The sequence below is a fragment of the Arvicola amphibius genome, chromosome 2 (genome assembly GCF_903992535.2).
Source record: "Arvicola amphibius chromosome 2, mArvAmp1.2, whole genome shotgun sequence".
Lineage (NCBI taxonomy): Eukaryota > Metazoa > Chordata > Mammalia > Rodentia > Cricetidae > Arvicola > Arvicola amphibius.
The window spans coordinates 7,738,350-7,765,254 of NC_052048.2; the positions used below are offsets into that span (position 1 = coordinate 7,738,350).

At 41.2% G+C, this 26,905-nt stretch overlaps 1 protein-coding gene across 4 annotated transcripts in view; it reads left to right on the forward strand.

Moving 5' to 3' along the window:
- The window catches only part of Abcc9 (ATP binding cassette subfamily C member 9), a 118,898-nt gene that overhangs the window by 20,262 nt on the left and 71,731 nt on the right, over positions 1 to 26,905 (forward strand). For all 4 annotated transcript variants that reach the window (XM_038319434.2, XM_038319435.1, XM_038319436.2 and 1 more), the window contains 8 exons: positions 3,375 to 3,569; positions 6,656 to 6,808; positions 7,518 to 7,673; positions 9,673 to 9,807; positions 14,739 to 14,901; positions 16,942 to 16,982; positions 17,872 to 18,014; positions 24,267 to 24,375. In XM_038319434.2, the coding sequence (XP_038175362.1) occupies positions 3,375 to 3,569; positions 6,656 to 6,808; positions 7,518 to 7,673; positions 9,673 to 9,807; positions 14,739 to 14,901; positions 16,942 to 16,982; positions 17,872 to 18,014; positions 24,267 to 24,375 (1,095 nt within the window). The remainder of the gene's footprint in view (positions 1 to 3,374; positions 3,570 to 6,655; positions 6,809 to 7,517; positions 7,674 to 9,672; positions 9,808 to 14,738; positions 14,902 to 16,941; positions 16,983 to 17,871; positions 18,015 to 24,266; positions 24,376 to 26,905) is intronic.

Here is a 26,905-nt window from a genome sequence, read left to right on the forward strand (position 1 = left end):
ATCTCAGAGAGGAGAAGCATGGAGACTGCTATGGCGACTGCCTGAAGCGTCTCCCCAACTCTATTTCCTTGTTCCCACAATTCTGTTCTGTCTACTCCACCTACCTAATTTTCTGTCTCTTAAAGGGCCAAGGCAGTTCTTTATTAATAATGAAAGTAACACATAGACACTCCTCCATCAGAGGGAGAGGGAGAGGGAGAGGGAGAAGGAGAGGGAGAGAAGGGGGGAGAAGGCTTGGCAAATATGAAAGTACAAAGCTCATCAATATCTGGCCAAAGGAACATAGATTTTTTTTCCCATCTGTCTCACCCAGTAGTTTGACTTCATCTTGATCACACAACCGGGGAAAAGAGGAAGGGCTACTGGAGTAAAAAGATGTAATGATTGCTGTCCCTAGTCAGATAAGGAAAGACAGTGGGGGCACAGTTTTCCCCTGGGACACATGCTCAAGTACACATTGAGTGAGCTCAGTGGCTCAGAGCACTGACTGTTCTTCCAGAGGTCTTGGGTTTGATTCTCAGAACCTACAGAATGGCTCATACCCATCTATCACTCCATTCCCAGGAGATCCACCTTACGGCTTTGGAGGGTACTGCACACATATGGTACACACACATACAGATGGTAAAACGACCATACACATAAAACATAGTAAGTTGAGTGACCCCATATAACTAACTTGTTATCATAGAAAATTAATAACTCATACATTTTAATTCTTCTCAAGTATCTTGGGAATAACTTTTCTCCTTATGATAAAAATATCATATATTTATAGTAGGCTTTCTCTCTGGACCACCAACCAGCTCCCAAACAAGACATGGAGACTTATTATAAGTTATGAATGCTCAGCCTTATCTTATGTTTCTCCCAGTAGTTTTTATAGCTTAATTTACTCTATTTATCTTCATCTACATTTTGCCTTGGGGCATTTACCTTTGTTTTCATTCTGCATGTCCTACTCCGTGTCTGTCTGTCTGGCCCCAGGCATCTCCCTCTCCTTCTCTCTTCTTGCTCTTGTTGCTCTCCTCTCAGCCCTACATTCCTCCTCTTCCTAGTTCTCTCTGCCCACCAATCCCGTCTATCCCTCTACTGCCTAGCTATTTGCTATTCAGTTTTTTATTAGACCAATCAGGTTCCTTAGGCTTAGGCAGGTAAGGTAAAACAGCAACACAGTTTTACATAATTAAATAAATGTAGCATAAACAAATTTAACAATTTTTTGCCTAGTTAAACAAATGCAGCATAAACAAATGCAATACTTATTTACATAGTTAAAGTAATATCCCCACAACATATGTTCATTAATAATTCCCTTTTTTAGTTTCTTGAGACAATATTTCTCTTTGTAACAGTCCTAATTGTCCTGGAATTTGCTTTGTAGACCAGGATGGCCCTGAACTCAAAGAGATCTTCCTGCCTCTCCCTCCTGAGTGCTGGGATTAAAGGGATGTGCCACCAGGCCCAGCACTAATAACCTCTGAGATTTCATATTGATTATTAACAAGCTGGGTCCTGTAGTTCAGACTTGTAAACTGTAGATATTAAAGGAGTGTCAACTCTTATGTTATATATTATCATAAATGTCTTCAAAAGTTGACTGCTTCTAGCATTTTTTTGTGTTTTAATAATTTCCTAAAATGTTAAAAATAAGTGGCTATTTCATTTAAAAAGTACTCTTGCTTTATTCTTTAACAAGTTCATACATGTATACATTGTATCTCAACCCCACTTACTCCTTTGGAAATTTGAATTTGTCCTGTTACCATTTCAAACAGTCCTGGGTGTGATGACACACAGTTGTAAATATATTTTGGTTACAACTGTCTGTAAAATGTTGGTATTCATGATAATGGAAGGAAATCTTGCATGCTGAATCCATTAAAGAGTTATTTTTGGCAACTCTAAGTGAAAATTAGCTAAGTGTTTATGGTAAATGATGAAAATAACCTCGTATATCAGAATCCTGTGTTTTGAAATTGCTATTGCAGAAGAAGGCTGCTTCAAATGGGCCTGAGTCATTTTTCTGGTTTCCCTTGAGGAAAGTATTGTATCAAAGTGTGTATATTTCTCTGCTAAAGTAAAGATTTAAAATATAGACTAAAGTTACCCCAGGTTTCCTGCACAATTTCTATGTATAGCTTGAACTTGCCATGCTCATGTACTGTGAGTAAACCTGGGAAAATTAAATCACTGACTTTAATGGGCAACTAGAAAGACCAATTCTACTCCATTGTGTGTGTTTGCGTGCATGTGGAGGCTATATAATAGTCATAGGTTGCCTTAGGAGATTTCCACCAGTTTTTTGAGACAGGGTCTCTCAGCAGGACACAGGAGTCCTCTATGAGGTAGGTTGGCTGGCCAGGGAGCCCCAGGGATGCCTCCCTAGTGTTAGGAGTCTGAGTCACTGTGCCTAGCTTTTTTCATGTGGTTTCTAATGATTGAACTCAAGTCCTCATGATGGGAAGGCAAGTGGTTGACCAGCTAAACCATCCCCCAGTCTTTGATTCCATTGACTTGTCTTCATTGCCACCATAGATGGTCAGGCCTTAAAGTCTTGACAAAAGATGGCCAATGTGTGAGTCAATGGTCACTTTGAGCATGTATCCACTTTTTCTTTTTCAAACACAAGCCTCCAACAATTTAAAAATGAACTGACTACTACTCTTCAGGAAGCTAAGAAAATGTGAAAGGTAAATCATGTGAGATCATCTGTTTTAGCTTAAAGTATTGTGACTGGGAACCTCTTATGAATACAAAATTCAAACACGTTTGAATATTCAAACATATGAGCCTATGGTGCCATTTTATTCAAATCTCTATAATATGTATGTGTGTGGACATTTGCATTCAGTAACTTATATAGAGAGATCAGGGGACAATTTGTAGGAGTGGATCCTAGGGATTTATCTCAGGGCACCAGGCTTGGTGGCAGGCACCTTACCTCACTGAACCATCTTGTCCCTCACAGTATTTTTGAAAGGAAATACATGGTTGGAGCCTCATAACACCTAACCTTATCTCTCATCATTTTGTTTTTATATGATTTTCTTTGGTTATACTCATGACTGATATTTTCCAAGCTCAACAGAACTAGATATAAATTTGTCTATAAGAATCCCCTGTCATACCTTGATAACTAAAAATAATGCAGAGATGTAGAAGAACTAGCTTATATACTATGTTGTATCTGTTTTGTTGTGGAGGGTCTGGTAGCTACCATCTGCATAAGATGCAATGGTGCAGAATTTCCCATGTTGCACAGAAATTTCCTCAATAATTTTTAGGTCTTTACAATATCATTGGGATTTCAGAAAGCACACCACTGTCAGTTGCTGCTTCATTGTTTTACTTGGGTCTCTTGTTTGTTTCAGAAAAAAGTTGCAGACCATCCGAATCGAACCCCATCCATATGGCTGGCCATGTACAGAGCTTTTGGGAGACCAATCTTGCTGAGCAGCACTTTCCGATACTTAGCTGACTTGCTGGGGTTTGCTGGTCCTCTCTGTATTTCTGGAATAGTTCAGAGTGTGAATGAAACCAAGAACAAGACGAACAGCACAGCAGGAGTAAGTTCATGGTCTCTCTTTTTATTATTTAGTTTGTGTTTGCATTAGTTACTTTTTATTGCTGTGAAGGCACTGTGACCAAGGAAACTCACAGAAGATAGAGTTTGTTGGATGATTATAGTTCCAGAGGGCTAGACTTTGTGACCATCATGAGACCATCATTTTGGCAGCAGGCAGGCAGGCATGGTGTTGGAGCAGTAGCTGGGAGATAACATCTTGATCCACAAACATGAGGCAAAGAAATGGATAACTGGGAATGTCATGTTATTGAAACTTGAAAGCCTGCTCTCTGTGACACAGCTCCTCTATCTAGGTCACACCTCCTCATCCTTCCTGAGCAGTTTCACAAACTAGAGTCAAGTATTCAAACATAGGAACATATGGGAGACATTCTTACTCAGATCACTCAGTGTATATGTTTGTGGACATGTGAACGACATAGCTAACATGTGGAGATCAGAGGACAAGTCATGGGAGTAGAGTGGGTTCTCTCTTTCTACCATGTAGATCCAGGGGATTGGTCTCAGGCCATCAATCTTGGTGGCAAGCACCTTTATTCTCTGAGCCATCTTGCCTGCCCTGCTCACAGTACTTTTGAAAGGGAACACATTATTGGATGATCACTTTGTAATTGTCACTTTTTATTAATGTAGTAGCATGAGAAATTCAAGCAAGCTTTTTAAATAGAGAAAATGAATGTTTAAGTAAAGTTAATAATTTTCCTTTAAGAGAAAATAATATATATATATATATATATTATATGAATGTAACTAACCATTAAAATTATTATTCCTAAAACTTGGAGTTTATAAATGTTTCATAATCGCCCTTCATGAGTAAGGAACTTTATGCAAAAATTTCACATTAGTTATCTTACTTGAATTTTATAGTAATCTTTAAATAGGATGTGAGGGCATTAAGTTACTGTTTCAAAGGTCTGTGGCAATAGTATGAGCAATGTGGTTTTTAATATTGTATATTCTTCTTTGCTGTTTTATTTTGTGTGTGTATGCATGTGTATTTTCAGGTGAGTGTGTGTGTATATGCATGCATATTTTCAGGTGAGTGAGTGTGTGTGTGTGTGTGTGTGTGTGTGTGTGTGTGTATAGACCAGAGGTTGTCATTGGGTGTTCTCCTCAATCATTCTTCTACCCTGATGCTTTTCAAGACAAGCTTATCACTGAGTTTGGAGTTAAGTTTGACTAAAACTGGGTGGCCACTGAGCCCTAGTGATCCTCCTGTCTCCATTTTCTTGACAGAAAAGGACTTGACACCTAAGCATAAGAAACTAGGTTCTTTTCTTCAGTAGCGGTGTAGAAAAATCCAGGCATAACAGCCCACACCTGAACTGCAGGGCTAAGAGAATGGAGTCAGGGTAGGAGTGGGGGTCACATGCCTGAACTTGGGCTGGGAGAATGGAATCATGTTAGGAGTAGGGGTTCAAATGCCTGAACTAGAGTTGGGAGAATGGAGTCAGGGTAGGAGCAGGGGTTTACATGACTTAACTAGAGCTGGGAGAATGGAGTCAGGGTAGGAGAGGGGGTTCATATGCCTGAACTAGGGCTGGGAGAATGGAGTCAGGGTAGGATCAAGGTTCAAATGCTGAAGACAAATGAAGAAGCCAAAAGAAGTAAAAACTTTACTAGATTAAAAGAAAAACACTTTATTAAAAAACAGGTAGTGGTGTCACACACCTTTAATCCCAGGACTCAGGAAGCAGAGGCAGGTAGATCTCTGTGAGTTTGAGGCCAGCCTGGTTTACAGAGCTAGTTCCAGGACAAGCATCATGGCTACACAGAGAAACCCTGTCTCAAAGAACCAAAATCAACCAATCAACCAACCAACAAAACAAATAAATACACTTTACTGAAATCCCCTCACAAAGGGCAGCATCGCATATTTAGCTCAAGTTCATCATCCGAACAAATGCTTGCTTGCCTAGTCCCTAACTCCTTCCATTTCTGTGAATTTTGCTGCTGTTAGAACGGCCTTTCTGATGCACAGAATTTGCTTAGGGTTTTACACATCGCCTCCAATTACATTTTTATTCACCACAAAAAAAAAGGAAGAGGAGAAGATGGGTGTAGTGATGAGAGCAGCAGGCCACTTCCCGCCACCCGGCTAGCTTTACCCGACGTAATTACACAGAAACTGTATTCACTGAAACACTGCCTGGCCCAATAGTTTCAGCCTCTTATTGGCTAATTCTCACATCTTGCTTTAACCCATATTTAGTAACACCATGAGGTGGTGGCTTACCAGGAAAGATCTCAACCTGCATCTGCCTCAGAGAGGAAAGGCATGGAGTCTGCCTTAAGCATCTGTCTGACTCTGCTTTCTTTCTCCCACAATTCTGTTCTGTCTACTCTGCCTACCTAATTTTCTGTCCTATTAAAGGGCCAAGGCAGTTTCTTTATTAACCAATGAAAGTAACACATAGACAGATGACCCTCCTCCATCAGATAGGGACTATAAAGGAGTTGAAACTACAAAATCTGTTTGCTTTCTAGACTCCGGCACAACACTAGATTTCAATAATAAAAGGTGGAGACTGTCTTTAGTGATGCCGTGTGCTTCACTGACTGTAGCCATCTGTTTTCTTATCCCTATGATGGGGTCATTCATTTTCCTTCTGAGTCAAATTTTCACAAGTCATCCTTTCTTCCTGGAAGTGATGCACGTGAAATGAATGACATGTTTTAACATTTGTCTCACTAGGTATGAATCAGGATACATGGAAACAGGAAGAAGTTAACTGTGTTTAATGTTAAAGACAATGGGCAAGGGTAGCTCATTCAGTCAACTTCTTGACTGACAAGCAAAAAAGCCAGGTGATTTATGATTGTTGTGCCAGCACTGGGGAAATGGAGACAGGAAAGTCCCTGGGGCTCAACCCCAGCTAATCTAGCTGACCTGGTGAACTCCAGACCAATAAGAGAGCCTGTCTCAAGGGAGATAGATGTCTTCATTGTGAAAACATTGAGTTTTAAATTGAAAATCATGTATCCTTTAAGAAATACAAATTATACATCTGGTAGATGGAAAAGCTGGTTTTAATTTGGTTTCTTCTTCTGTTCTGGGATAAGATTTCAGAGACGCTCTCATCGAAGGAATTCCTGGACAACGCCTATGTGCTGGCAGTCCTACTCTTCCTGGCCCTTATCCTGCAAAGGACGTTTCTGCAGGCATCCTACTATGTGACCATAGAGACTGGCATCAACCTCCGCGGGGCGCTGCTTGTATGTAGAACACAGGAAACTTTGTGTCTTGTAAATGCTGTGCACTGTGTATTGGTGAGACCACTATCAGGGAGGGAATGCTACCACTCCATTTTGTTTGATACTGTGGCAGTAAGCTTCTAGGATCTACTTCTTTAAAAACTTGTCATATAAAATAATGGACTTTATTGTAACATTTTCATATGTACATTTCATTATTCTCTATTCTCTCTCTCCCTCTCCCCCCTCTCTCTCACTGGTAACTTTCACCCCTGAAAATAGCCCTTCCTGTTTCTGAGTCATACATATTCAGTTACCCTCCCCAAACCCCACCTTTGGACCTCCTCTTCCTTCCCACAGCCCCTCCCCCTCCCTTCTCATAGACCCTCTTGGCTTCCAGGTCTGTAGCTTCTACTTAATGAAAGAAACACGAACTTAATGTATGGGGGAACTTTCAAGATAACACATTAAGAAAGATATTTCAAAAGTCTTGCATTTACCATCCCTCTGTCTGTTTATTCATGAACATAATGTTTAAAGTTGAGTGTAGGTTTTAATTATAATCCTAGGAAACACAAGTTCATATTTAAGAACATGATTAGTTCAGGAAGATAGAGAGACTTGTAAATTTTCAAAAAACTTAAAATAATTGTTTTTTCAATGGAAGTAACTTATTAGTGTTGGATTTAAGTTTGAAGCTTGGCATTCATCTTTCCCCTTCTCCTTGTAGGCTATGATATACAATAAAATCCTTCGGCTCTCCACTTCCAACCTATCCATGGGCGAGATGACCCTGGGACAGATCAACAACTTGGTTGCCATAGAAACCAATCAGCTCATGTGGTTCTTGTTCCTGTGTCCCAATCTGTGGGCCATGCCTGTTCAGGTAGATCAATACACATAAGGCACTCACTGGAAATAGAACAAGCAGAACTGAGAATGCTTGGCTCAGGAAGGGGTTTACTGTTCGAATGTTCTACTGTCCTTTAGCCAGTTTTGTAGACAAGGAATATGAGACTAAGGAATGTGAGCAGATTAAAAAGTCTGATTTGGGATTATATTGCTTAAATTCCAGTGCCTGTGTGCCCCTTGCATGCATGGCTGTCATGCCCCTCAAAGTTTGGCTTTCTTTAACTGTACGATGGGCAGACTACACATATCTTCTTGGCATAGCTGTGGAAGTTGTCAAGTTCAAATAAGTCACTGGGTCCAAAGCATTTGGAAAGAGGGTCTAACATTTCATAGCACTTAGTATCCACTGGCTGTTGAATTTACTGTTCAAATCCACACCCTGGTTTGGACTCTTTCATTCTGTCAAACTCCTACCAGCATTTCCTAACTAGAGTGGTCACTTCAAAACATTCCATGGCTTTAACTGGGTGGTTGAAACATGACAAGCTGCAGTGCTATTTAGTTATACATTATATAAAGTTGCATTTTAAATGAGGTTTTTAAAAGATGGGGTTTTCAGACCCCTGGATAAAAATAGCCAAAGAAACACTTCCAGATATTTTTTTCTGGATTGCCATGTGGAGCATTTTTCATTATCTCAAAAATTTCATCTTTAAATTAAAACTCACACTGTATACTACATTTATTAAAAGTACATAAAACAATAAAATACAAGTTCTTAAATGTATTATTTATAGTTTGTTTTTAGTGGAAATTTGAATTCATAAAATACAAGTGTTTGAGCATAATGGAGAGCAAGCATGGGGCCACCCTTGGCTAGTTTAGCCAGCCTTGTCTATGTAGCAAGTTGGGAGCCTCTCCCAGAAACCAAAAATAAAAAAAAAATGGATCAAAAGAGAAAAATGAATGGGATAAAGTAGCCTGAGAGTCTTTATAATTGGTTGGTTTTGTTTGTTTGTTTTTTCTTGTTGGGTTGGGGCTTATATATGTAGTCTTAGCTGGTCTTGAATGCACAGCAACCTTCGTGCCTATGGCTTCCTGTTGTCTGAGGTTTCTGTCCTGCCCAGTTCCTGCAGTCGTTAAGCCCCCCAAAAAATCACACAGAGGTCTACATTAACTATAAACTGATTGGTCCATTAGCTCAGGCTTCTTATTAACTCTTATAACTTATATTAACTCATTATTCTTATCTATGTTAGCAACGTGGCTCAGTACTTTATTCAGCAAGGTAGTCACATCTTGCTTGCTCTGTGGCTTGGCCAGGACTGCTGAGGAATGGGCTTCCTTCTTCCCAGAATGCTCCTGTTCTAATTGACCCATCTCTACTTCCTGTCTAGTTGTCCAGCCTATACTTCCTGCCTGGCTACTGGCCAATCAGCGTTTATTTAAAATATAATATATATGACAGAATACAGACCATTGTCCCACACCAGCTCCCAAGTGTTGGAGTCTACAGGCTAGTGTCATCACATCCAGCTTTCTTCACAAGTTTGGTTAGTCCTAGATTTTTTGTCTTAAGTGACTTTTGGAATCACTAAGTAGGGACCTCTGTTCCCCAACAGCTCTCCTATTCTCATATGAAATGCTGCCAGTACTTCCTTTCCACAACTTTGAAAATTTAGCACAATTCCAAGGGAACTTAGAATGTCAAGGTTATGGTGAGTGACAGCCTTTTCCATCCTTTAAAGTCTTTTCAAGTTTTCAGCTGTGTTATCTGGTCATAAACACCAGGAGACTGTTTTGCAGCTTCATGTAAAAACCCAGACCGACACCAGTTGTACAGATCAACACACTAAAAATATATTCCCACTGCTTGGCTGCAAAAGGAAATCTTAGCAAAACCCAACTGTCACTTTTGAGTTGATCCCAAATAAACTTAGCATGATAATTAAGAGTGTACATTATCACTAATGGCACCCCCCCTCACTGTTTCCCACAGTTCACTCACGCTCTCTTTCTGTGCTTCCTCCCAGATCATAATGGGGGTAATCCTGCTGTACAATTTGCTTGGATCAAGTGCCTTGGTTGGTGCTGCTGTCATTGTGCTCCTTGCTCCAATTCAGTACTTCATCGCAACGAAGCTAGCTGAGGCACAGAAGAGCACGCTGGTGAGTCACGTCCTTGGATACATGATTAGGGAACTGAGCAGTGCTGACTGATTTCTGTATTTTTTTTTTTTTTTGGTTTTTCGAGACAGGGTTTCTCTGTGGCTTTTGGAGCCTGTCCTGGAACTAGCTCTTGTAGACCAGGCTGCTCTCGAACTCACATAGATCCGTCTGTCTCTGCCTCCCCAGTGTTGGGATTAAAGGCGTGCGCCAACCACTGCCCGGCTGATTTCTGTATTTTTATAATAGAGGAAGTCTAACCATTTCAATCTGGATGATTTCAAAATTTTGTATGCCTTATCCTGCCCTCCCCTCTCCTCCCCTGCCTTTATCCTTTCTCTCATTTTCTTCTTCCTTTCTTCCTTCTTCCTTCTTTCCTTCCTTCTTCCTTCCTTCCTTCCTTCCTTCCTTCCTTCCTTCCTTCCTTCTTTCCTTCCCTCTTTCCTTCCTTTCTTCATTCCTTCCTTTATGCAACCCTGGCTGTCTTGAACTTTGCTCTGTTCTACCTGTTTCTGACACCTGAGTGCTGGGATTAAGGGGTTACCATCCCGGTCTCATTTGTATTCTTGGTGAAGGAATATGTATTTTTATTACTGCAAAAATATTTAAAATTAGTATCTATTCATTCTATGTATCAAATTTCACCCAAGCATTTAGTATATGTTGAATATATTCTATCTGTATCACCCACAACCCCTCTTTTTCTCCCATTAAACTCATTTGTTTTTCTAGACAGTTCCCACATCACTTCCATGTTATAAACACATGGATGAATTTATGTATCTGTGTAAAACCTAGAACTCACAGTTGACGGAAAATGTGATCTTTGTTATTTTGAGTCTGATCTCATTTTCTTGTTATGAGGACCTCCAGTTGCGCCCATGTCCTGAAAAGAGTATAATTTTGTTCCCCTTCACGGTGGAATCAAACCCACTGTGTGTGCATGCATTTTCTTATCCATTTCCACTTCGCTTAGTTCCAAATCTCAGCTACCATGACTGGTGCTGTATTGACATGGATGTATCAGTCTCTGGTGTGTCCACTTGGAGTTACACGGGTCAGAATTGAGGGATGGTGTAGCTGGGCCATGTGGTAGATATAGCTCCAGTCTTTTTGAACAATTTCCACACTTATTTCTGTAGAGACTGGGCAAGAACAACTCACAAAGGTAGGCTGGAAACTTGAGACTTGACTGTCTTAGTCTCTCACTATGAGAATCACAGGGGGCAAGGTTTTTGGCCTTGTTTTGTTTTATTTTGCTTTTTTCTTTTGAGACAGGTTCTCACTCTGTAGCTCTGGCTGTCGTGGAATCCACTATGTAGATTGGGTTGGCCTTGAACTCACAAAGATCTGTCGGCCTCTGCCTCTCCAGAGCTGCATTAGAGGTGTGCACTATCATGTCTGGATGGGTCTTTTTGGCTGCTGTTATTATTTCATGATCGTTTTTATTTAAAAAATTTTAAATTTTACATATCAGCCCTAGTTCCCTCTCTCTCCCCTTCTCCCCCCAACTCCCCCGCCCATAACACCCCCATCTACTCCTCAGAAGGGGTAAGGCCCACTTGGGGAGTCAACAAAGTCTGGTATACCAAGTTGAGTGAGAACTGGCTGGATTTTTTTAAAAAAAAAACTTGTCAAAAATTAATCTTAAGCATATTTTGAGGCTACTGTGTGCCAGTTATGACAAGAAAGAATGAACCAAGCAGGGGTCACAGATCAGATTTGGTACATTTGAGGTTAAATTCCCTCCAATGGTGACCTATCAGTGGCAGCCAATCCTACTGAGCGAATTCACAGTCATGTTGGCAAGGGGTGGGGGGACAGGCCAATTATTGAATTTTTTCTGGCTTGAATTTACCATGAATTTATTTTACAAGGAATTAATCATCTTTGCTCACCCACTGATCCTCACAAGAAAAGTATATGAGCTAGTAATAATTGGGCTGCTTTGTCTTTTGATCCTTAACCTCAAAACTGTTATCAAAATATCTTAATCTGATATCATTCTAAGGCTTTGTTTCAGTGCCCAACATTAACATTTAAAGAATTTAAGATAACTGAATTACTGGGACTCAATTGTTTTTCTTAGTTATTAACCTAAGCCACAATTTATATGGCTTCTTAATAGAAACTCCTGCGTTCTTGCTGTGTGACACTTCCTTGTTATATTTTTCATTCTCTGCAGCCTCTGCTTTATCAGAGGCAGGGACACCATTTTATCCTACCTTTACTATATTAATTTTTCCACTAAACTAACATCTGCATGGACCGACTCAGGAGAGCCACTCAGACAGTGGGAGAAGCAGGGTCTTGGTAACAGGAAGGCACAAGTTCGGCGAATGACAGACAGACACAACACACAAGAGAGTGGTTGGAATCTGCTGCAATTTTACTAAATTCATGTTTTCATTATATAGTATTCAAACAAAGAACAAATCAGAAGGTCATGTGTCATCAGTTGGCACAGTATGAAAGCTTCTTTTAGTCACATCAGTGATATTTAAGAAAAGCATATTATCAGGGACAGGTGTTAGACATAAAGCATCCTTAGAAGAGGAAATCTTGTCCTTGGGAACTTAAACCTCAGTCAAGTAGTTTTACCTTCAGAATAGAAAGTTTCTGTCTCATTATCGCTATCATGGCCTTTCCTCTTTCTAACCCTTTCTTTATCTCATCTAGTGACCAAATATGCCTAATCAGCTCTCTGCACCTGTTGAAATACACTTTTTAGTACCTTCTTATGGAGCAGACACCATGGGGGTTGGGATCTAGCAAGCTTATCCATAAAATTCAAAGTATAACATAACAGTCTTTGTCCATCAACATTATCCTATCTATTCCCTTGCTCATCATACACCCTATGTATGACAAAGGTTCTGCTGTAGTCTTATACATTCCCATACTGTGCTTCCCTATCTCAAAGCTGTTCCTGAAGAGAATGATCCTTGTCTTGTATATATAAAGACTATCATTATTATGAAAGAAATTGTGCAAAGCTCATATCCCACATAGCCAGCTAATCGAGAAACCTGTCTATGCCCCAAGGGCAGCCAATACCGGGCTGTCTGCCATTGACCTCCAGGAAGCCTAGTTCCATGGGACACTTAGCTCCCGTCCGGCATAGTGACATATGTCATGTCACACAGATGACACTGGAGTTGGTGTGGCAATAATTCTTTACTATATTTATTTAGTAAAGCCCCTCACTCATCAAAGTCCTATCTAAATTAACACTATTATTATATAAACTCTATGTTCCAGTTAAACAGTACAGTTTAGGAGGAAATCATCTTTATAATAATCCACAGGTAAAATTTCCCAGTAGAATGAATGTTTCCTTTAGATAAACACACTACATTAGAGGCAGTGGGGATCTCCCCACATGCACTCACACCATGCCAGATACCAGAGGAAGATGGCAGTGGCAAACGTGAAGGCACAGCTGAAGCCAGACATTCTGAGGTCTGTGGTCTTGGGGCCTTGCCTATTCAGATTTACCTATCAGGGTTTTATTTCCTGATGGGAAAACCCCCTGAAGTCAACTGCCATCTGCTGCTCCACTGACCTGACTAGTACAAACCACCCACCTTCAATTCACACTTGTTCTTCTGTGGTGGTGTTGAGGGGAGACCGCAGCCAACCAGAGCCTTCTCACACTCAGTGTTAACACTCATACTTAGGTTCAGTTGTTACTCAAGGACACCGTGCGAATCTGAAGAACTCACTAGACATTTTGGAGTTATCTCCTTGGTCGGTTCTTCATTTTAAAGCTGAGGAAACTTCTTGCTTTGACAACATACATGCTAAAGCTGGAATGGTTCAGAGAGTGTGTGCATGGCCCCTGGGTATGGATGACACAAACTGAAGAAGCAGTCCATATTTTGTGTGCATTTATGTGTTTGTGTCCATTTGTGTGTGTCCATGTGTATGTGTGAGTGGCATGTATATATATGTGATGGTATGTATGTGTGTATGTATGAGCTTATGCAGGTGCATGTGTAATGTATCTGTGTATGCTTGTGTGTGCACCTGTGCAATGTATCAATGTGTATGTGTGAATATATATACATATGTGTGTGTGTGTGTGTGTGTGTGTGTGTGCTGCGAACCCCCCTGGCCAGCAGGGAAGAACAACCACCAGTCGAGGATTCTTCTCAAATCATGCTTTATTGGAGCGTCTTGGTTAAAGGGAGAGCAGGAAGCGAGGGGCCCTGAGTAATAAACTGAAGCCGCTTATATAGGGAGAGTGGACACGGGTCATGCCTGGTTTGGCTACACACTCGTCTTTTGATGCCCCCGGCCACAGGATTGGCCATGATTACTGCGCACTATTGCGCATGCGAGAGGTTCTGTCTACAGCCTTGCCTAATATGGAGTTGTTTACTCGGTGGTGCAGGGGTCCAGCGCCATCTTGTAATGGCGGCCGGCAAATCGGCTCCCTGCATGTGTGTGTGTGTGTGTGTGTGTGTGTACATATGTGTGTTTACATGCATATGTGTTTATATGCATTTATGTGTGTGTCACCATACTAGGGAATTATATCAGGAGAGGAGGCTATTTTACAGGAGAGAAGGTAGAGAGGGCAATGAAATACATGTGGTAAGAAAGCAGAAGGTGGGATTGGTTGGGAGAGGAATAGGATCCATCTGCAGGGGAGAGAGGACATGGGGGAGGACAGTAAGAAGGGGAACAAACAGGAACACAATATGACACATTTGGATAAAGAGTCCACGACAAAATCCATTACTTCCATATCAGAATGAATGGAGGTGAGATTGTGGCACTGGACTGAACAAAGCCGGGGACTTTCTAGTGTGATTAACTGGAGAGCTACTCAGAACCAAGGCCTCCCAAGGGCCTGAGCGTCTCTGGGTCCCGCCCACTTAGTGTAATTGTCTGCATCTTGCATCAAGGTTTCTTCCTTTGTCTTATAGGATTATTCCACCGAGAGGCTGAAAAAGACTAATGAGATCCTGAAAGGCATCAAGCTCCTCAAGCTCTATGCCTGGGAGCACATTTTCTGCAAAAGTGTGAAGGAGACGAGAATGAAGGAGCTCTCCAGCCTCAAAACCTTTGCGCTCTACACGTCCCTCTCCAGTGAGTCATCACTGCTCTCTGAGCGGCCGATATGTACACAGTGTTGTGTCTGGCTTATGAGCAGTGAAATGTGCTAGTCCTCAAAGGAAGCCCATTGCTGTCTATACTGGTCCACATGACACTCTACACCAAGAAGAAAAAGCACAAGGCTGGTCTGGGACACCTGAGTCTGGCTCTTTGCAAGTTGTTTTTGGCTGTGATATATCACATACTGAAATCCTTGGTACTTTTTTTAAACTTTATCTTAAATTGTTGATGTGTGTGGGCATGTGCATTTGTGGCACATGTGTGGAGGTCAGAGGACAGCTTTGTGGGATGAGTTCTCTTCTTCCACATTTATGTGGGTGCCAGGAATTGAACTCAGGTTGCTAGCCCTGTGCAGCAAGCACTTTTACCCACTGAACTCTCACCTGATTCTCTGAAAATGGCAATGATGTCAGCTGGTAGCTCCAGCTGAGAACTCTCATCAGTTACAGTTGGAACGTCAGCTAGCTCAGTAAAATGGGAGCTATTTCTGAAGATGATTTGACTATCTTGCTAATGTCCATCTCTAAATTGTTTCAAAGATCCCACTCTTGCATATGTTATCTGTTTTGGAGGGTGCGTCTGATAGGCTTTCCTGAAGAGTAAATGAAGGAGGAGAAAAGCGTCAAGTGAAAGAAGTCAGACTTTATGACCTCACCATCTGCTTTCCTAGTGTGTTCTTGAGAATGTTTACATACTGTTCCCATCTTCAGTACAAACTCAGTGTTGTCCAGAAAAATGGGTTTACGTTACTGTAGTTTATACATGCTTAGTCAAATGTCACCCACTCTTACTTGATTTGATTTGTGGGTTGTTTTGTTCTCAAAAGTCATTAATGACTTAGGAATTTGAAGGTTTATGCATTATTTTCTCTTGAACCATAAATGACTTTAGATCATTGTGATGTTATTTGTTTCTGCTTTGAAATGGAATTACAGTCAACATTGAGGGCACATTCTATTTTAGGTGTCATGAGAAGTCTTTATACTCATTGGTTCTTGTATCTATATGACAATGGTGCAAGATTTTGATAAAGCCCTGTGGTTTCCAAGAAGGATCCTAATGAACCATCTATCTGGCTTTACTATTACTCAAACACTAATATTTTGGTGATGTATGGCCATACCCTCAGCCCTGGGAAACTAAGGCAGAAAGATTGCCTTGAGGGTCAAGTCAGCCTGGGATACAGAGTGAATTCAAGTCCAGCCTCAGCTATAAAGTGAGACCATGTCAATAAATGAAAGCAAAAATAAAAACAGGGCCTGGAGTTAAAAGCATTTACTGCTTTTGCAGGGGACCTGGTTTCGATTCCCAGCACCCACTGTTGCGGCTTACAACCAACCACCTGTAATTCTAACTCCAGAGAATCTGATGCCCTCTTCTGGCCTCCTCAGTCAGCTGCACACATATAATGCACATATGTACACTCGGGCACAAGTACATAGACATAAATTAAACCAATCTGTCTTTAAACAAAACAAGAAAAAAGAAAGAGAGAAGAGAAATATACTCACTAAATCCCTTTAGAGTTTTTGTCTAAAATTCTGAGTTGCCCCACTGTTGACTCTGTGTTTATGGTTTAAGGAGGGGTGAAAAAATGAAATTATTTGTTAACTGAAAGGTCTAAAAGTGAACGCCAATAACCCCTATTAGACCCTGAGCATGAATTAATGTAAAATTCTCATTTTTGATCTGCATAACAACCAAGTTTCAATAGACCTAATAAACTCTAACCCATACATGCTCTCAAAATACACATTTTAAACATTTTAATAATTTGCATCATCAAAGGATTCTTTTATCTGAATTCTGTTGCTTAGAGCTTTCTGGCTAAAATGTGTATGTGGGAGCTCACATAACCAGAGATGAGGAGAAAGTACATGGCGAGTCCAGACAGAATGCTACTAACATACTCTGCCATTCTTGTCTTCATGGAGCATTAAAGTAATAGTGGATGATTAATTTAAGTGGGGAAAATGTTTGCACTGAAATAACACATTTGATTTCTTCCCGCAGTTTTCATGAATGCAGCAATTCCCATCGCGGCTGTTCTTGCAGTAAGACACTTTTTCTTCTTGCTTTTAGAACTAGAAGCAGATCAGTGCTCATGAATGACATCTCACAAAAAATGTGTGGGTGGCCGTGGCTGTTATTTCCCACATCACTTCCTTCTCTGTAGTTTCTAGTCCAATGGTTCTAGTCCAGGATTACTCAGCCCCAACAGCATGATACTTTGGTTTGGACCGTTCTTTGCTGTAAGGAGATATTCCTAGCATTTGTATAAATAGTGGTGTCCCTGGCTTCAAATTTACTATATGTCAGTACCTTGCTCAACCATGACAATAAAACCTATTCCCAAATGTGGGTGAATGTGATTAAAATTAACAGTGGTTGGAAAGTATCCATCTTCATTACGGTGGCCTGGTCTCATAATTCTTATAACAAAATAGTTCACATTAGCAATCAGGGTGTGTTAAATCATTACATTCTATTTCTCTATATAGTGTTTAAAGATGAGAACAAGTCTTCACTGGACTGTGGTGTTGGAATTTTAGTACAGTAGAGACCTTTAAATGCTAGACCACTCTCTTTGCTTAGAATAGCGACTCTGAGTTGCTTGGAAAGTGTCTGGCTGGGTGTTGGGGACTCTGAGTTCTCTGTTCAGTTTATTCCTCCATAGACAGCAATTTGAGAGAAGTCACTATCCTGTTCTATAAATAGACTGTCTTGTCTGTCTTGCAAGTTTACTGCTAGGATTATGTGCAGATCACTGTGTCTTTATCCATGGCTAGTATTGTCTCAGTCTTGAGTTTGGAGTCAGTATTTTTCATGGTTCCAATGGACATGCCAGCACAGTAGAACATGCTGGGATAGACTAGTTGAATGTCAGTGTGTGTGTCACTTTCTCTAGGACTTTCTAATAAACCTTTTTGTGTGTGAATGCAGACGTTTGTGACGCATGCGTATGCCAGCGGAAACAACCTGAAGCCCGCAGAGGCCTTTGCCTCCCTGTCTCTCTTCCACATCCTGGTCACACCCCTCTTCCTGCTGTCCACAGTGGTCAGATTCGCAGTCAAAGCCATCATCAGGTATGCACTGAACTGTCTGGGTCTCTTTGTTTATTGATGGCATGAATAATATGTGTCCTTGCTGGTGAACTTGCAGAAGTACAAAAGGAACTTAAAGATGATGCCAGAGATTTTCACTGTTAGAAATTGAGTATGTTGACGTTCAGTGTTTTAGTTCATATGGAACTGTTGTAGATTTCAGATCCTTGGTTTTCCCTCTTTTACTATTATATTTTTTGTTATTTGAAACAATTTTTAAATTTAAATTATTTTTATCATATTCTTTCCCTCTCCTAAGTCCTTCCAGATCCTTCCCTGACCTAACTATAAGTTCTTTCTCAAAAAACAAACAGAAGTCCAATACAATAAGAAAAACAAAAACAAAAAACAATAATAAAACCACACCAAAAAGCACCAAATTGTACCCAAATAAACCACACACATATATACACATATATACACACACACAAAAAAAAAGAAACAAAAAGCCATGGAGGCCACTATATGTTGGTCAACTGCTCCTGAACGTGAGGCCATTCCTGGAGTGGTTGATACACACAGTGTCACACTGTTGGAGAAAACTGATTTTATCTCTCCTAGTAGGTATAAGTGACAGTTCAGTTGTGGGCCTTTACCCCAGTGGACAAGTTTTCATTCATTCACTTATTTTAAAAAATATAACAAAATAAAATATAAGATAAAACAAAAACTATCACCTTGAAGTTGGATAAGACAAACGAACAGAAAGAAAAGAACCCAAGAGATGGCACAAGAATCAGAGACCCACTCATTCACACACTCGGGAGTCTCATAAAAACCCTAAACTGGAAGCCATAATGAGCGCACAGACGACCTGCTGCAGACCCATGCAGGCCAGCCTTGTGCTTGCTGCTTCAGTCTCCGAGTGGACATGAGCGTGGCTCATGTTGATTTAGAGGGCTGTGATCTCCTGGTGTCCGATCCCCTCAGACACTTACACTCCTCATACATCCTTCTCCCCAGGATTCCCTGGCCTCTGAGGAGAGGGAGTTGGTGGGGGTATTCCATTTGGGGCTGAGTGTCCCGAGGTCTCCCATTCTCTGAATAATGTCTGGCAGTGCATTTTTATATTTGTTCCCATCTGCTGCAGGAGGAAGCTTCCTGGCCATGTCACAGTCTATTCTTTAGAAGCAGTCTGATTTATTGAACAATTGGCCTTTTACTGAGCATTTAGAATGTCTTTGTTCCCTCACCCCCACATGCTTGATATCAAGGCAAACTCTTCCATTTATCTCTGCAGTCTTCTCTGGTGGTTGCATAGGTCACATTTCTCTAAGCGATGGTGCTAGTTATGGTGGTATCTTAAAGGTTCTTGATGAAGTTGGCAAACATGCTTTTCATCAAATTGACATAGGTCAAAGCTTTCATGTATATTTAATATATCTATGATGTGGTCATCATGTATCCCTGAAGCTGCACCAATCTGTAGGTGTACCAGCAGCGATGGGATATTTTTGAATCAACAGAGTATGTTGTATGGTTTTCAGTTTAATTGGCCAAAAAGAAAAGTAATAAGGCCAGTTGCTACTTTTTGAAAATAGAAAGACTTGAAACTTTTCTCTTTTAAGCATGCTTCAAGTCAGGGGAGACTTTGTCTTAGTTATAATTTCCCATAATCAACAGCTACAAAAGTAGGTGTCATATGATGGTGGCCATTTCCCGCTTCTTCCATTAGTACCACACACACAGCTATGCTGACAAGCAGGTTGTGCTGTCTGTGTCTCCACTGCTGTTCTCCACCATATTATAAACAAGCCAGTCTGGAAGTCATATGTTACTCTCACTTCGCAATTTTTATATGCCTTGTAGAATCTCCGCATTTACTGCAAATGGCTTTTGTCATGTTTATATATGACCTTTGAAAGATATGTTTACATGTTTGAACCCTGAAGAGAATATGAGCCCTTAAGGGTGCATTCCACCATCAACAGCAATGTAGAGCATCTCAAAATTAAATAATTTCCACAAGGCACATACATGACTGAGAAACCTAGCATTTGATGTTCAGTGCATTGGTTGTAGGCAACGCTTTGTATCAACTTGCCAGTGACTAAATACCAGATAACAATTCAATGCAGATGAGCTGTTCCGAAAAGCGGCAGGTTATGATGGGGTGGGTGGAGGAGATGGAATCCTAAGAGAGTTCCAGTCTTCTCTGAGCCAGGCTCTCAGTAACTGTTCCAGAGCTGCTGGGCTTTGGAGCTCCGACCCTCTGACCTCGGCTACCCTCGTTTCTTTTTTCATTGTTCTGCCTTTGGATGGCTTACATAGATAGACTGTAGCTCGTAGTCAGCCTTCCAAATTAGGCAGCACTCTGGAAGGGAAGCCACTTCAAACGATAAAATTGATAAATAGCCAGAGTCTGCTATTTTGGTCCCTATTTTCATTTTCTCTGTTTAACGGCTATCCCTTCCGTGGTTGCAGTCTTAATTAACTGAAACTTGATTTTGCACTAGAAGTCGAAATAAAAAGCAGTCTATAACTCATAACATATCATGCTTTTGAAACAAGGAGCTTGCCAAGCATTAAAAGGACTTTGACAGTTGATTTGAAAAAGATGAAAATCTAGCATTACAATCCTGCAAGTAAATCTTAGTGTGGTGGAAGGTAATAATGCCCTCTGTGGATTTCTCATCACCCTCTTCCTTTATCCCTCCTGGGGAAAAGGCATTCGCCAGTGTGATAAAGCCCAGTGTGCTTTCAGGGCCCCCAGCCAGCTTCCCCAAGCCACAAGCCAAACAGAATGTGCTTCTAAAAGCTCACTTCTCTAAAATGACGTTCAGCGTTGATTTGCAAAGACATCCTACAAAGACGGTGGGTCAACAGAAGTGTCCAGACTTTTTCCCACTGGATTCTGGTTCTGGGAACCGAAAAAAGTATTTTCCCAGTGTTGACTGGCCTCTGCATTTGCTTCAGTGCCTGGGAACCCGTGACCAATCTCAAATGCCAGTTGGCTTGCAGTGAGCTGAGCCGCCTGTTTATAGCGGGAGACTTTGGTCAGCTGATTTTGAAATCTCCTCTTCAGGACTCTAGAAGTCACAAGTTCTTTACTGGATTCTTAAATATATTCAGACACTTGGTGGGTTGGAATGGGCTGGACTTCTGCTATGTGTGCATGAGAGAAAATAAGAAACCTCTTCACTGGAGGAAATGCAAGGCCGTATAGAATTCCCAGCTCCAGGATAACTCCCACACTTTCTTTTGAAAGAGTTGTTATCAATATTCAGGAAGCCTTGTGATGTTCATTGGGTAGAGCATGTTCATATGCACACATGCAATGTACCTGTTAGTATGTTTATAATAACATGGAATGAAGAGACACATATGACCCAGGTTGTCTTGGCGCAGCCTCTAACATCCCACCCTGTTTGAGTTTCACTTTCAGTGTTATGAAGCAGAATAAAGAAATGTCTCTTGCTATTTCAAATTTGACTCTAGTTCCAGGGGATCGAACATCTTCTTCTGGCCTCTGCGGATGCCAGGCATGTAGTGATGTACAGATGTACATGCAGGCAAAACACCTCTACACATAAAATTAAAATTAAAAAATTAAAATTCTTATAAAAGGAGCAGGCATGGTGACACAAGCTTGCAATCCAAGGGCTTGGGAGGTAGAGGCAGGAGGATCAGGAGTTCAACGTTACACTGTGCTCTGAACTGAGCAACTTGGGCTCCCTGAGACCCTGACTCAAAAACAAAAAGTATTTGAGATTTGAGTAAGAGTGATTTTTTTTTCAAAATGGTAAACTTTATTCTCCACCTTCTTAGAAATAATTTGTGGGTCTGGCCCTTCTTCAGCAAACTATGTAGTATTCCTTATAGGTATTTAGTATTTGATAGGTAATGTAATGACTATGTCCAAAGATGTTAGTTGCCAAAGGGGAAGAAAACATTATTAAAGAACCCTCTCATTTTCAGGGAAAAGTAACAACAACAAACATTGCTTTTTCTCTCGTGTGCCTCTCAGAGATGTTTCTGCTTGGCAAGTCTCCTACATCACCATCTATGAAATAGATAATTACTGATACTCAATCAAGCATGCTTACACCTTGGCCAGGTCTCTGTATTTCAGTTAACAAAACTTTATAATCTCTATTAAAAAACATACAACTATCAGCCACAAAATTAATATTCTTAATTACTGTAACACCTGTTCAAGGTTTTCAAGTTGTGCCTAAATGTCCAACGTCATATTTGAAGGGTTGGGATGGCGATTCAGAGGTTAAGATTACATACTATTCTTCTAGACAACCCACACTAAGTTTCCAGCACCCATGTTAGACAATTCACCACCTCCTGTAATTCCAGCTACAGGGGACCTAACACCCTCTCCTGGCCTCTCCTGGCACCTGTCCTCCACTTGCATACCCATAACAGACACATAATCAAAGGTAAAATACATATTTTTTCAAAAGCCAAAGTAATGTGACCATGTAAAACTGTGAGCACTTCTGTCAGTTCCCTAAACAAATGAAACGATAGTAAAATACTGAACTTAAAAACAGTGGTGAAGGAAGGCCAGCAAGCTTGTTTGTATCAAACATGCTGACTTTCCAATCCTAGGCACAAAGTACTTCTCGTTCTACTTCAGATATGTTGTCTGACTGTATCTGAAGCTCAGTTTTCTCATTTATCAAACGAATACCGTAATATCACTTGCTTCTGAAGGTTGATAAAATCATGACACTGCATAGAAATGGCCCAGAACCCTTTCTAAATCAGGTAGGTCTATTTTACAAATCTCAATTTTCCTCATTTACCGCCTTTATTATCACCAAATGTCTAAGCATCTTAGATGGATCTTCATTCTCTTGGGGCCGCATTAATAACTAACTGTAAAGAAGAGAGATAGAATGGCTACAAGTGGAGAGTCCACCGTGGATTTAGAAATGCCAGGAAGCAAAATGAGCCCTAATACACAGAATGGCATGACCTGAGGATAACTATCAGTTCACTTAGAGGAAAGGGAGGCCATCTTGTTCATGGTAGTTTGGAGGGTGTGACCGTACCTGCTAACTCTAAAAGGATAAGTGGCTTTTGACTAGTCAGAGGAAGAGGGAAATGAATTTTATCAGAGGGGGTAGACATCTTGTGCACTTGGGGGCCTTAAAGGTGTTTATTTTTTGTGAGTGGAGCAATGGTGCTGACACTAGAATTATTTGGGGGTAAGACTGGAAGATCGTGGGGAAGATGTTGAAAAGCAGGGAAGTGCGGCATCATATGTGATCTAAGAGGGGCTTCTTACATTGGTGGGTTCGCAGTGCTTAGCCAGCTTTCTTAATCTTCTCAGGGCCACCTACCAAGGGGATGGGTCGTTACCCACAGTGGTCCAGACCCTCCTATATCAACTGACAGTGAAGGCAATCCCCACAGACTAATTCACAGGCTAATCAATCAAGGCAATCCCCACAGACTAACTCACAGGCTAATCAATCAAGCAATCCCCACAGACTCTTTCCCAGGTCAATCAATGAAGGCAATACTTACAGACTCACCCCTAGGTCAGTCAGTCAAGGTGATCTTTGCAGACTCTCCCACCGGTCAGTCAATCAAGGCAATCATTCCCAGGTCAATCTGATCTAGGAACTCTTCCATTGGAGACTTCACTTTCAGGTGACTATAGGCTATGTCAGGTTGACAAATGAAAGCTAGCAAGGACAGGATGTTACACAGAGAAGAGAAAGTTCTTTCCACTCCCAGAGTAGCTGAGAAGTTATGGTTTCTTAATGTTCAGCAACATTTAGACTTATGTATTCCATAAAACCTTCAGTGAGATTTGTGTGCATACTAGAAGGGAGAAATGGAGAACTGGCCCCACGAGCTATAGTGTGTGAATCATTAGTCTGTTTATTCTTTGATTCATCGAGCAACCTTCCACATAACAGTGTATGCCAGGCACTGTTAGACTCGTGAGTCTGGTCTAGGCACCCGTCCTTGTGTCCGGAGGTACAACATGAGTGTGCGCAGGGCATATTCCTGTAGTTGACAAGACTATTCCTCCAGACCACACCCTTTAAAACACCAGAGCACAATGGCAGCTACACCATGCATACATCAAAAAGGAACGCTTGACATTCAAGATGGAGAGCACACCATTACCTAAGACAGTTCTAGCGCTGTGACTTTCTGGTCCTATGTTGGTAATGAAGTCCCAGATTGAACAAGTCAATGCTCTTCTTAGACAATTGCCTTACCTAGTATCCTGACATAGTGTTTCCTGGTTTCTTTCTGCAGTGTTCAAAAGTTGAATGAGTTTCTCTTGAGTGATGAGATTGGCGAGGACAGCTGGAGGACTGGGGAGGGCACACTGCCTTTTGAGTCCTGTAAGAAGCACACTGGAGTGGTAAGTCTTGCTATACAAAGGACAGGCCAAACAAGTAATATGTTTTTATATAGGTGCAGCTAGAAAAGAACTGTAAGCTTTATTTGTTTGAATCTACAAGAAGAAAAGTGGCTACTTGCTTCTACAAAAGCAAATCTTCATGTGCCCAAAATCAATACACAGATAAAGGAATATAGCCTCTATAAATTGTGAGAGAATGAATTAGTTAGTTTGATTAACAACATATCACTGCACGTTACCTGTTTTTATTTTCACTTGAATACACTGGCTTTGCATGTTCCAGTGGCTTGAACAAAGTCATAGATGAGAAGGATCAGAACCAGTTTTCACCTGAGTTTTGGCACTTGTAACCCAGCAGGTTCACTCATCCTCGCCAAAAATGTTTACTCAATAGTTGCAGAATGTCTGGAAGCACTCAGTTCTGTTTGGACGTGTGTCACAGGCAGTAGATATCAACCACTTGTCATGTGTTCACCAGGCTTCCAGACTTACTGTCTCCCTTGTATTTAATGCCAAGAGCTAGACAGTCACTCTGAACAAGGCACACAAGGTCTTTCCCAGCATGCTGTGTTTTCTTGCAGCAGGAATCAAATGATAGATTAGTTTGAATTACAAGATCATTTCTTGCATGAAAAGAGAAATAAAAAGGAAATGAAAAAGTGAAAGGGTACTACATTATGGTGGCCCGTCACCTGATGATCCCTCTGAGAAGCCAGCCTTTGGGCCAAGACCTGAAGAACACAGATGTGTATTTTCCAGGGGGACGCTGGGAAGAGGAAGGCTAGCAAGTGTGAAGGTATGCAGTGGTGGATGGATTTGGTTTATATGAAGAGCAGAGGGCAGAAGGGCAGTAGGTTTGGGGTCTGTGAAAAAGAGGGAGATGAGGAGCAGTTATGATAATGATGGGGGGGTTATAGAACAAGGGGAGGAATGCGATCTTACAGACGTGTGGTAGGAACCATTGGACAAGGCTACTTGTTTGCTTGTTTTTGGGTTGGGAGACAGTATCTCATGTATTCCAGACTTTCATAGACCTCTGTGGGACTGAGAATAACCTTGAATACCTATTCTTCCTTTCATGTCCACACCCAAACGGTGGGATTACAAGCACGGTACAATTTTACTAATTTTTTTTCAGAGTTAGTTTTGGTTAGTTAGAGAAATCAGTTGGACTGGGCAAAAATTGCAACTGGTTGGTGAGTAGAGGTGGTTATAATAACACAAGCAAGAGATGATGGCTAGAATTCGGATTCTGTTGCAGTCATGGTGAACATGGTAAAGAAGAGATTGAATTCAGAGTATTTTGTCTGTCTGTCTCTCTCTTCCTCTGTACGTGTGTGCGCGCGCGCGGCTGCGCTCGCACGTGCGTGTGTGCATGAGCATGTGTGTGTTGTTCAGGACTGACTCAGGACCTCACCCATGCTAAACAAACCCTCCACCACTGAGCTACACCTCCAGATACCTCTGTGTCTTTTTTTATGTTCAGTTAATAAAAATGTATTGAAAGATTAGATGGCAACCAGGGAGAAAGAAGACTCGAGGATGGGAGCTTTCTGACTGGCTGACTGCTGGGTGTAAAGAAGAGCCATTCACTGAAACAGGGCTCTGATTAAAGAGGCAATTACCATTAGGATAAGATCAATATGGGTGTCTTTTACAGTTGATTTTTTGCAACACTTCCTGTTGTCCAAGAAGAAACATCAGCATCGGAGGTAGAAATTACGACACATAGGCCATGAGATGAGCTTTAAGTCAATGGGACTGGGGGAAACGTTTCTTCGACTATGGAGGTGGCTCTTTCTGTAAAGTGAGTCACGAAGCTTAAGGACCTGAGCTGATACCCACAGCATCCACATATAAATCTGGGTGCAATGATGTGCTCTTGTAATTCCAGGGCTGGGGAGGCAGAAATAGTGAAGATGAGTGGAACTCAGAAGGTCTTTGCCAGGAAATCCATCTGTATTAAAATTTTCTTCGTAATGAGTTTAAAATTGCTAGAAACAGTTAAGCCAGGTGTTCGAATATTTTTATGTGTACTGTTTTCTTTGCTTTTCTGTAGCTAAATAAAAGAACCCTTTTTTAGGCTGAGCAGGTCAACATTGAACAGGTGTGGTTTTTGTTTGAGAAATAACTGCCATGTACGCCTGTCTATATTGCATAGCAAGGCCTGCCAAGGATGCCTGATATTGCGTGGACATGTGCATAGTCCAAACGCACATGAATGGACGGCTAGTTCAGGTTAAAGCAGGGAGCTTATAGTGTTGCAGGTCAGGGGTGGCATCCCTGCATGGACCAAGTAAGAAATTCATGGGGGCTAGAAGGGCGACTCAGTCAGCATAAGAACACTCGATGCTGCTGCAGAGAATCTGAGTTTGGTTCTCAGCACCCACGTTGGACACTTCACAATCACTTGTATATCCATCTCCAGCGTCTCTGACACCCTCTATGGCCACTTCTGCCTCTATTTGCACCTATACAAACCTGTATACACACACAAAGAAAAAAAATCTTTAAAAAGTATATTCAAGTG